General features: G+C 54.8%; 1 protein-coding gene across 1 annotated transcript in view; it reads right to left on the bottom strand.

Moving 5' to 3' along the window:
* The window catches only part of BMP7 (bone morphogenetic protein 7), a 70,789-nt gene extending 60,032 nt beyond the window's left edge, over positions 1-10,757 (bottom strand). The window contains exon 1 of the mRNA XM_024559645.4: positions 9,810-10,757. Coding sequence (XP_024415413.2) covers positions 9,810-10,227 — 418 coding nt within the window. The 5' untranslated portion in view covers positions 10,228-10,757. The remainder of the gene's footprint in view (positions 1-9,809) is intronic.
* Between the last annotated feature and the right edge of the window lie 1,260 nt (positions 10,758-12,017).

Genomic DNA, 12,017 nt, shown 5'->3' with positions numbered 1-12,017 from the left:
ACACATTTACTTCTCCAATCCCCTGCTTGTGGATGTTTAGACTGTGGTGATTTTATGCTGTTACAGACAGTGTGCAATATTTATTCTGGTACATGTGGCAACACACCCCCCCCCATGGTCTTTTCTAGACAGTGTCTGGAGGTATTGCTATTCAAACCCCCACCTCTGGCTGCCTCTGGAATTTCCCCACCCAGAGGGTGTGGGCGAACGTAGGACCCAGCACACGGGCACGCAGGGCCCTCTGCCCTGACGATTATGTCGCAGCCGCAGAGACCAGGAGAGGGCAGTTGTCACAATAAGCAGGTGGATATCGAAAGGGAAAGGTCTGAACTGCTTATCTGGACCTTACTCTTCAGGGCACCAACCCACAAAGTCAAGACCGAGGGCTGAGCATCTGTTTCGGTGGCCCCCACCCCACTCGCACCCCCACAGGGCCAGGAGGAAAGAGAGGCTGGCTTCACATTCCGCAAGAGCTGGATTCCAATGCCGACCTGCCGCTTCCTGGCTCTGCAGGTGTGGGGCCCGACAGTTTCCTCATCCCCAAAGTGGGGACGCCGCTTGCTCTACAGAATGTGGGGAGAAGGCGATGAGGAGCCGGACAAAGAAAGCGGGGAGAAATCCATTACTGCTACAGAGGGGTCTCAACTCACCCCTCCCACCGGGTCACTGGGATTTAGCCCAGCGATGATTTAGATAATGAAGGAGTCTCTGGATTTGGTGTCTAGATTCAGCCATGCAAGGTCCTGCCTGGACTGGGAAGTGCCCCTGAGGCCCAGGAGGAAAGAGCCGCGCCCCCATCCAGGACACAGGCTCATGAATCCGGCCATGCCCTGCTCAGCCGGACCCACGCCAGGCAGGACAAACGCCTGGAGTGGGACCCGAGTCAGGCTCCCAACTTCTCCGGGTTGTGGAGCGGCGAACTACAGCAACAGCTCGCTTTTGCTGAAAGACAAGTCCTAAAGAGGTGGGACATTTTACAAGTGGGGCTGGAGAGAAGTGGTTATTCTTGCTGAACCACGAGAATAGCTCAGTGATGCGGGAGCTTCTGGAAACACTGGTCTCCAAAATGGGGTGCAAGCACTAGGGAGAGGCGAGAGGGATCCGTCGGGATCCAGGGGGGAAAATATCACAATTACAACTAAGTGAATTTCAAGGACCGGTGGACATGAGGGAAGATGGAAGTGGACCAGCTGAGCTTCAACAGCAATCTTTGCATTACTGGGGAGCGAGATTTAAACGCAAGATCTCGTTGCAGACTTGCAGCTGACAGTTTACTTGTTCTGTTTCCACCTCTTAATCTGGTAAGACGGCCTTCACCTGCGGGAGTGAGAGTCACCAATGCCACTTCCCAGGCGCTTTCTAAGCAAGGGGGGAATTGTAACCTCCTACCCACCTTGGGTCAGCTGGACCATGTGACTGGCTCTGACCAATGAAATGTGAGAAGCCTTGGGTCACTTCCTGGTGAAAATGTTAGAAGCCCCTGCACAACTCACATTGTCCACTCTCTCTGGCGTAATAATTGGTGACCTTCGAAGGGGATCTGAGCGCCTTCCCAACGTGCGATGGAGCCCTAACTTAATATACAAGAGCAACAAACCTTCTGAGTCTTAACCTACTGAGATTGTGGGGCTCACTGTCATCACATAATAAATCCGTTTGTGTTGACGAGACAAAGGAAGAACCAAAGGATCAAACTTTCGGACCAGACCTTGAGCTCACTGACCCCAAACCACCGAACCACGCCTTCGAAAGGTCTCACTGCATCAACACCAACAATTTCAGTGACAGCAAAATGAGTTAAGTATCTCCTTGATGGCAATGAAAGTCCTTGCGTTCATGAATGATCAATTCGTTAAAACGTGTATTAGGTAACATTAGAATTTCGGATTGTTTTTATGAGTGCCTCCTAGTCAGAGTTTCTGTCTTAGTCTTTGTTTTATTTAGAACAAGCTATGGTACGCCGAGAGCGGCACGATGTATTCCTATGTGGAGTGCGTGCTCAGAAGTTTCTGAGCGGGGGTGCCAGGTTAAAAACTGTCTAGCAGACGCGTCTCAGAACGTCTTCGTGTGCACACGCAGCCGCTGCGGTCTGGACCCCTCCTGTGCCGTGAGACCTCTGTGAGGGACGGCCGGCGCAGGAGCGGACAGATGTCTGAAAACACAGTCAAGAAAAGAAGTCCTTTATCAAAGGCCAAAACACAAGTCCTGGAAACCACAGAGTAACTCGCCCGCCTTTGTGCGCACGGTTAAATTGCCGGGCAGATGAGCACCTTGGAGGCTGCCTGTCATGCTAAGTGCTTAGATTTTTTTTTTCTTCTTCTTCTTCAAACTACATGAAAGGGAGACAGAGGCTGCCATTACAAGACAGCACAGGCCTAACTCCGATGCTTAAGAACATGCAAGTCCTTGATTTGGGAAATAGCGCCAGTTTTTATTCACAGCCAAATTTAATTAAGCCAGACAACAAAAGATGGAAAGTTGAAAGCTACTCTGGGGAGATAAAGCTGTGAAAGAATAGCACGTGACCTCTGAGATGCAGGGAAACTTAATACTCGCCAAGTCAGATTTCTCAGACGGCACAGAGAGAGCCGGGGTGGGGGCGGGGGATGGATGGGAAGCTTGGAGGGAGAAAGCCCACCCATCGGAGCTCAGGCCCTGGAGACGGGCTCTCCATCCCCCGGTCTCCAGAGGCTTCTAAAGGCCCTGAGCCCGTTCGACAGGCTTTGTCGCAGCCTGACCGCAGCTGGGGGAGGGAGGCAGCTCTGCACCTGCTCCCATAAAAAGTGGGGAAGTTGTGCCGTTCTGTTAATGAATGCTTTGGGCTCGTCACTCCCTTGAAGGAAAAGACAATTTGTACTTTGACCATCTTCCAGCAAAGGGGTGGGAAGAAATACTTCAGTAATGCGGTTTTTTGAAAGTAAAGCTTCTTTTTCTTTTGGAATAATTTTTGATTTAGAGAAAAGTTGCAAGACAGTACAAAGAGTTCCTGTGTAGCCCTCACTCAAATTTCCGTTTCCCAAGCAGTGGAGTTTTTCAGTAGCCATCGATGCTACAAGGGCGAGAAAGAGTTAGCATTGCACACTCCTTACCCTCTCTGGAGTCCGATGTGCTCACTCATGTTTCACTGACCTCTGAGTGGGGAGGGGAATACATCTCTGGGGCCATTTTCTTGATTGACATCGTTAAAATAACATGGGTGGCTTAATCTCAGTATTCTAAGATTCAATACTTAAAAACTGAAATTTGGACTAACATACCAAAGTGAATAGTGATCTGGCCACCACAATAAACACAAGAGCTACCATTTTTTGTGCACCTACTATGTGCCAGACTCTACACAGACATGATATGATGTTTGTCTTCGTGAAGATTTATGGAAGAGAGGACTGTTACCCAGCTGCAGAAAACAAGGAAACCAACTCAGAGATGTTAAGTGACTTTCTCAAGGCCACGCACTAAGATGCAACCCCAGTGGAAACAGACATGTGGGATTAAGCTGTGTCTAAAGAAAATCGCTGTGGATGCCGTGCCACTCACTCTCCCCGGCCAAGTCACACCCTCTGCTGTCACCGAGAACTTCCGTTACTCGACAGGAAACCCCCCCCAACCCCCCACTCCATATATCATCCAGAATTAGCTGCAAAGTGTCAGGGAACTTGGCCAGGCAGCCCCAAGCATCGCGAGGGCTGGAAGCCTTCACGGTGAAGCCCTTTATAGAAAGCCGCAGTTGGCAGGCCCCGCTCCTGCATGGGAACAAATTAACATTGGCATTCCAAACACAGGAAAGGAAGGAAATTGGAAACACAGTTTATACTTGGCCAGCCCTTTGAAATACTGTACCATGCTACCGACATCAATTAATGAAAAGCAAGGCTGTGCTGAGAGGCTCTGGTTTGGAAATGCATTAACACACGTTAAACATGTTTGTACAGGAACCGGATTATAAGCGCCCTGGCTCCAAAACAATAAAGCAATTACCCTAAAACTGGTGCTCTCGGAGTTGTCATTAATTCAATCCACTCCACGCGGATCAGCAAAGGCTTTGCACGGCTCCCAACAATGCCTCCCAACACAAATGTTGAAAGGGCGGCATCGCACGTGCTACTCGGGGGCTGCACATAAGCAAGTGTCAAACTCCATACGCTCCTAACGTCCCCCAAATCATAAACACTCCGCTCCGGGGCGGGGAGACAGGCCCCGCGGCGGCGCTGGGATTCGTCCGCACTGCCATCTCACGTTGGGGTTGCGTCATTTTTCACCGGGGAAGGTTCACTATGAAATATCTGTTCCCTATTAAGAAATACCAAGTCCCATTTTTGTCAAATGTTATTTGTCAAATGCCATTTGCTGCAAAACCCAGAATTCAACGGCAGCTGAACACACAGCTCACAGCGGACGGTTCACGGAATCACCGCGGCCGCACACGGCACAGTCTGCAGCGCACGCACCCTCCCTGCGTAAACTGTTCCAGCGACTGGAAAGAAAAACCTCAAGCTCTGGAATAAATAAAGCGCCGTGCCTTGAGCTGCCCGCGCAAGGGACCCAGCGTGCTGGGAGAACAGATCAAAACCGCCAGAGAAGCGAGTGCCTGCTTCCCAGTTTGGAAAGAACGCTTCGGAGAAAAGATTTTTAGATACGATGGGAGTGAATCGCAAGGTTTCTGGCTGGCAATGAAAGAACCGGCGAGTGTCTGGAAAGCCGAGCGTCCTCGGGCACTTCACCCACAGCTCTCCCCACCTGCATCCGGCACCCAGCCGTCTAAGCGACGAACGACATTGATGTCACCCACCACCCAGCTCCCTCACCCTGGTGACATCACCCCACCACTCCTCGTGGATCTGGGATCCATCAAGTCGGGGCAATTTGGGTGTGTAAAGCTAAATGTGTTATCATTTTCACCACAAATTAACAGTTTCTATGTAAATATTGGTATTTCCTCACCCCATGAAGGCTAGAGGAGGCAAATGGCACCGGCGCATTTGATTTAAACTAATTAAAAGCAGAGGGTCATGCAATTCAATATATTGATTTTACCAGTGGGACTTAAATCTTTTATAATAAGTGTACACAGCTGCAGGGCTCTCCATCCACCTCACTTTAAAGGCTAATCCTCGCATTCCTTCTGACAATACATGACAGGTCCCACACATCCCTGCCTGTGCCCTAACCCCCAGTGACAGGGCCAGCGTGCATTAGGGCGAAACGGTTGCAGCAACTTGCAAGGGAAAAAAAAAAAAACAAAACAGTGTGTCAACAGCCCCCAGCTAGGTCTGAAGAGTGATTGCAAAAAAATTATCGTGCAGCCTTTGGTACGAAGGACTCTCCACTCAAAGTGTTCAGCTGCTTGAACGGAGGAGCAGGGAGGGGCAGGGTGGGGCCTGGGGGAGGGTTAGGACACTGTCAGTCTCGCTACAGGCCAAATATGACCTTACCCGATAGGGGGAAAAGTACTGAAGTGATAGGGGTGATCAATCAACTTAGACGGGACTCTCCCTGGAATGAAGTCATCACTGGTCTCCGCGTCCAGCGGCCATGTGACATTCGCTCACATCGCAGGCATTCCGGTGGTCAGGGATCCCACTCCAGCTGTGTTTATCTCCTCGGAGGCCAGAGAGCCCACTACCCGGCGCAAAGCCCCGGCCCAGAGCGTGCCAGGGCCGCATCCCAGAAGCGTCGTCTTCTCCCCGGGCGCCCAGAGCATCGTCCCTTCGGCGCCCTGAAATCGATTTGTATCTGGGCCACCTCCCTTACCCTTCCAATGGGCCACTCCCCAACCAAATGACAAGCCTGGAATAAAAACTAAAAATAGCCACCGGAGCTGGCATCCAGGGCTCGGCCTTATAACCTGCTTTGGTTCCAGAAGAGAAATTCAAAGAAGATCAAAAAAGTTCAAATCTAGGTCACATACATCCTTGGGAGAGGGCGGTGGGGTGGGGGGGGAGATCTTTGATTTATAGAATCGGGAAAATGAGGTTTAAAAGAAGCGATGCTGAAAGGGTCACAGAAAGCACAGCTGCGGGCGCACTCCTGTGGCGAAGGCACTCTGCAGAGAGAGAGGGAAGGGACAGTCTGTGTGACATCTATATTAACCTCTGGCTGCTCACCAGTGAGGGCCGCGCTCTCCGCGCGCTGGAATGTGGAACAGCCCTTCCAAATCTTAACACAAGCCAGGTTACAGCTGCAGATGCCTGCGGCCCGCGCTCCCTTCCCGAAGCACTCCCTGAAGGAAATTTTTAAACTGTAACAGAATCTTTTTCTAATACTCTACAGTGGTAGGGCCTGTTCTTAAGGGGCAAAAGGAGAGATCTTAATGCCAAACACTTGTCAACAAAAAGGATCGCCAGATGGTACAAAGGAAAAGTCAAACAGCAAGGGCCCTCGCCCCTCCGCCCCTCCTCTGCGGCGTCCACAAAAGCCACTTTTATACGCGGAGCCCGATAATGATAGGTTTCCAACTTTCTCTCTCTCTTTTTTTTTTTAATTTAGCTTCGAAGATTAAACAAAGTTGGTTCCTTCAGAGCCTAAACCAGAGATAAACATGCATCGCACACCCCTCCTGCCAGCCAGCTTCTTTAGAAGATTCCAAAAGAAACTGCTGGATTTCTCCAAAGAAAGAATGGTGGGTGGTGGGGTGGGGGTGGTGGGATGGGGGGGTTATCTCTGGATGCCAGCAGCAGAACTCAGTTGCTTGGGGACTGTTTAAGAGGAGGTAGCCTGTTTTAAATTCCAAAAATTAAGTCTACACAGAGGAGTCGGGGGCATGTTAATCCAAACCAGTTTACAAATCTTGCCTTTGAACTTAAAGGGCTCAGGTTGGGACGACGGGAGTGTCAGTCCAGCCTCCCAGGCAGCATCGCACCGGGCTTTATTGTACAGGCTGTTCTTTGTCATACGGTGCAGTCTGAAGTCCTCTCTCTCTCTCTCAGCACCTGGTTTTGTCATAAATTCCCCTCTGGTTCCCTCTCTAGTGTAGATCCCACTCAGCCTGGCAAAAAGCTTGAATTCCAAGGACTTATAGGAACAAAACCCAGTTTGGCTGCAGACAGAAGGAAGAACAAACGCACCAGGTCTGCAAAAGCCTTCAGAATCCAGGCAGAGGTCTCCCAAGCCCTGCAGGACAGCACAGTGTGCGATGCAGGGAGGAGGGGCCATGGAGAAAGTCAGCCTCCCCCTGCCCGCCCCACCCCTTGCAAGATCTCCATCAACAGCCCCCAAAGTCCCCCCAGGTCCCCCGCATGATAACAAGTCATGGTTTGATATGGACGAGTGACATTTTCTCACTCTTAGGTAAAGTGTGAGACTAAACACACCTTTAGAAAACTTTCTACATTACAGATCAATGATTTGCAATCCAAGGAAAAATCCAGTGTTTTCTCAGCAAACTCAATTTCCAGGCAAGTTTCCTACACGCACCTCCAACCACCCCCAAGCCCCTCCTGGGGAGAAATTCCAGGACCACTACAGATTGGAAGGGACAGGCAGTTTATCCTCTTGCTGAGCAGAAACAGGTCAAGCTTAGAAGCAGCTACAGAAGAGTCCCGCCAAACTGCACTCCAGGTTTTCACCCCACTAATCACCTCGAGTTTTAGGGGCAGAGAAAGAAAGAAAACAAGGTCAGCGCACTCTGTTAAAAAGCCACTCTGCCTTCTAATTTGGAGTGATGTTTCAGAAAGCAGACCTGAGAAAGTCAGGACTGTCCCACAAAGCCCAAAGCCCAAAGCCCGCCCGCCTGATTAAGAGGCTCAGACAAGCCCGTCTTTGTCCTTCTGAGATGAAAGCAATGGAACTAACGGGGTTGAAAGGTGTGTGTACAGCCAGAGGAGGAAAACCACCCGGCTGTGGCCTTCCCAAACAAGTCCTAGCTTGCTCCCACCTTCAAGGGGAACAAACAGCCCTGCCCCGAGATCCCCAGGGGCATCCACTTGGCAACCAGTCCTTCTCCAGGGAAGGGGGTGGGGCGCCCGGGTCTGGCCCCGCTACTGGTCCATAAGCAGCAGGGTACTTGGTGCACGGAATCTGCAAAGCCAGGGCTTACAAATACCTTTTTAATGACCCCAGCCAGGCTCTGAAGGCAGCCACTGCGACCTGCTTGCATCTGCTGGGAGTCGTGGGTACCCAACCGAACTGGGATGCCATAAACCCTGGCCAGAGGAAGGGCCCTGGTTCACCCCCAGCTTCAGAACAGCTACAGAGATCCGCTTTAATTTACTTATTTCTAGGTAGTTGGAGTTTTTTCTTTAGTTTCTGGTATAGGTCGTAAATACACATTGTTAGAGAAAAAAACCACACAGACAAAAGTGCAGACAATGAAAGATCAGACCCCTAGCTCCCACTCCCTAAGCCCCCTGCCCCAGTCCTGTCCTGCCCCTCCCCGCAGGAAAATCTATTTCCAGTTCCTGGGGTCTTCTTCCAGTGGGAAGGGATGACACACCAGCACAGGAACCTCACTGATCAGCACCTTGCTTTTTTCCACCTCATACATCTTAGAGATTGTTCTAAATCAGGACACATGGAGCTGCCTCGTCCTAACAGGCTGCTTAGTATAATTTAAACTTTCTTGAAGTTACTTTGGCATCTAAGCCTCCCACCCCTTGCTCGCTGAAGCTCATTTCACTATTGGATTGTTTGGCTATTATTAAGGGCAGACAATGGCATCTCAGGAACTGCAGGGACCTTATCTGGAGCGGGAAGCATTGTGGCCGATGCCGGCTTCCCCGCGCCCTCCGTCCGCGCCCGCAGTGCCCGGTGGGGGGCTTGGGTACCATTGTTTCCATGTTGACACAGCGCCCGTGAGCGTGGAGTTTGCTGTCTTGACTCCGTTCGGATTTTCGCAGCAAGTTACTCACGTAGAAGGGAAGCGGCTCAGGAAACAGCGCTATCGGGGCGTGTTATCTCGGAAACCAAATATTTGATCATCAGCCCTACACAGCGCTGCCGGGGGTGAGTTTGAGCAAGTCTGGTGAGTGTGCGTGCACAGATGGAGGCGGCGGCGCCCCCTCCGCCGCCCCAGCCTCGGGTCTCCCGGGCCGTCGCGGCTCCAGTCCGGAGCCGGGTCCCCCAGCCGCCCCCGGCGGCGTCTGCTCGCAGATCCCCCACCACCCAATCGCCCAAAGCCGTGGTTTGCACGCCACATGTGATAAACGCTGAAAATGGATTCTGCCCGCCCGGGACCTATCATTAAATATTTAAAATAGAAAGCTCGCAATGGCAACGTTTCTTCCCCAGCTCCAGCCAGTAGAGCTCAGAGCAAGGGGGCGCCCGGCGTCCAGGAGAGGGGCCCTGAGGCGCTCGGGGCGCACAGCAAGCTAGGGCGGGCGCACCGAGAACGGACAGGTAGGGCTCGCCAAGGCGGGGAATGGGGAGCGTCGCCCGCATTGCCAGGGCCAGGCAGGGCTGAGAGGGGCCCAGAAAGGGCGGGAAGGCAGCTTCCCCGGGCAGGGCCCTTTAAATCCAGGTAGAGCGGACGCCCGGGCCGGGCACAGCTCACATGACCAAGCTCCGCGCTTTGAACTGAGCCGCGGCCCGCCTGGCGTCTCCAGCTCCAGAGGTGCGGCCGCCAACTTAACCCGGAGGGGCCTCCAAACCAGTCCTTCCCTTCCCCAAACTCCCACAGGCAAATGAGCCTGGCTCGCACTACCTGGGGCGCGCACAGCGTGGGGTCCACTAGGAACCTGGGGTAGGGGAGCCTTGGCCAGGCACTACTGGCATAAACGGCCAGAGTGGGCTGGATGGAAGAAGCGGACCCCTCCTCCCCTTTCCAAAGCGCCTTCTGACCGACACGGTCACCCCTCCCTCCTGCCCGCACTCACCGAGGTTGACGAAGCTCATGACCATGTCGGCGTCGGTGAGGAAGTGGCTATCTTGCAGGCTGGCCAGAGGGGGGCCCTGGGTGCTAAAGACCGCCTTGTAGGGGTAGGAGAAGCCCTGGCCGGCGGGTCCGCCGCCCTCCTCCACCGCCATGGCATTGTACAGGTCCAGCATGAACATGGGCGCCGAATTGTGCTTGCCCTGGAGGTGGGGGCGCGGGCGATGGGGCAAGCCCAAGATGGAGAGGATCTCGCGCTGCATCTCCCGCCGCTCCTGGCTGCGTAGGCTCCGGTGGATGAAGCTCGAGTGCACCTCGTTGTCCAGGCTGAAGTCGGCCAGGGCGGAGCGCAGCAGGAACAGGGGCGCCCAGAGCGCCACGAAGCTGTGGGGCGCCGCTGTGAGCAGGGAGCGCACGTGCATCGCGCCGGCTCTACGCGCGACCCGGGCCCTGGGCACCCGGGTCCGGGGCCCGCGCCGCCCTAGGCGGCGAGGGGGACAGGCTGCGGTCCACGCCGCTAGGTCACTTGCAGCAGACGGGCCCCGAGGCGCCCGCGCCGGACATGGCCCCTCCCGGGCCCGCTGCTGTCTGCCCGGACCCCCTCCTTCGGCTCGGTTCTGGCCAGGGGGCCCCTCACTCCGCACTGGCCCGGGCGCCCCGCTAGGCTTGGAAACCCGCTTGAAAGAGCGAGCGAGTGAGCAAGAAGGCGGACGCGGGTGGGAGGAGCAGCCAGTAAACCTAGGAGCCCGGAGAGCGAGCGCCGGGGAGGCTGCGAGGCGGCGGGCGGGCGAGCGCTCCTTCGACTCGCTCCTCTGGCGCTCTGGCCCTCGGGCGGCGGCGAACCACCCCCTTCAGAACTCCCGCGCCGAGAGCAGGGGCCCCGGGTCGCTCTCCAGGGCCTGCGCGCCCTCGATCACACGAGAGGCCGCCACGGGAGCCCCAGAGTGGTGCGCGCTGGGGCCTGGGAGGAGGAGGAAGAGGAGGAGGAGGACGGACTTCCAGGGGCCCCTCCCGCGCCCGCGGCCTCCCACCTGCCCTTGGCCCCGCCCTCCCCCTAGCTGCGCCCAATGGGTTCATTCATTCCTTATAGTGAGCTCTGCAAATATTTGCCGAGTGCCCACGGGGTGCCCAGCGCCTGGCCGGCCGCCGCGGGGGGTGCGGAGGGAGGAATCCGTGGCGGCCCTCCCCTCCCCAGACTGGCAGTGCGGACCGGGAAGGACGCCTGCGCTGGACCCTTGAGATTCAACCGCTGTGGAGGAAGCTGGGGGAGTGTGTAAGGTGCGCGGGAATCTAAGGCTTCCCAAAGGAGGTGACCCCCAGCCCCTTTTGACGCTCTGCCCGCCTTTACCCCAGCCACTCTGACCCCTCTGCGTCTCTCCAACTCGTCACCCCTTGTCTTTTGCACGTGCCATTCTCTCTGCCTAGAACCCTCCCTCCTCCCTTGTTCCCTCCCCCACCACGTCCATCAGTGTTTAGGCTGACCGACCCTCCCCCAGCCCTAGGTGCCACTCAGGTGCCCCTTCCTCCCAGAGACCTTCCCAGACCAGCATCGCTGAAGTCACTTCCCTGCCTCATTCCCACACACACTGGTTTTGTTTTCTTTAACTCCTCTCACTGTCTGCAATTGCTGTTTGCGCTTTTCTTGCTTTCCTTGTTGTCTTGTCTCCCTCACTGGAAAGGGACCACTGGGTATGTGTGTGGCAGTGGGCGGGGGGGGGGGGGGGGGGGGGGGGTGAACACCAAGCTGGTGCTTTTCTTGGTTGCCCTGGACCCGCAGTAACTGGAACCTAGGGCCTGGCAGCCACGGTGGCTACACAATCGCTTGTTTATTGTATAAATGAAATTGTGCGAGCTGAAGAATTCCTCCCCACCTCCCCCCCCCCCGCTTTGGGCTCTGTTTATTTCCAGCCACACCTCAGCCTGAGACCAGAGACCCGAGCCCACCCACCCCTGTCTGACCTTCCCCACCAGCCCCTTGCCTGGCACCCAGTTTGCATCCAGTTCACCTAGGAGGGTCTGTGTCTGGACCTCACTGCACAGACAGCCGCTCCTGGCCTCCCCCCTTCCCTCCACTCATTTGTTCACCCCACAAACAACAGTGAACCGTCCGCTGTCTCCCACTGGGATGGAGCCCAGCACACACTGGGCCTGGGCACAGCCCCCCGGAGAGCTCGGAGCCTGTGGGGACCTTGAGTGAATCGCTGAGGCTCTG

This window comes from Desmodus rotundus, chromosome 6, assembly GCF_022682495.2.
Source record: "Desmodus rotundus isolate HL8 chromosome 6, HLdesRot8A.1, whole genome shotgun sequence".
NCBI lineage: Eukaryota > Metazoa > Chordata > Mammalia > Chiroptera > Phyllostomidae > Desmodus > Desmodus rotundus.
The sequence above is the reverse complement of the archived record's forward strand: the minus strand, read 5'-3'. Positions and strand labels throughout refer to the sequence as shown.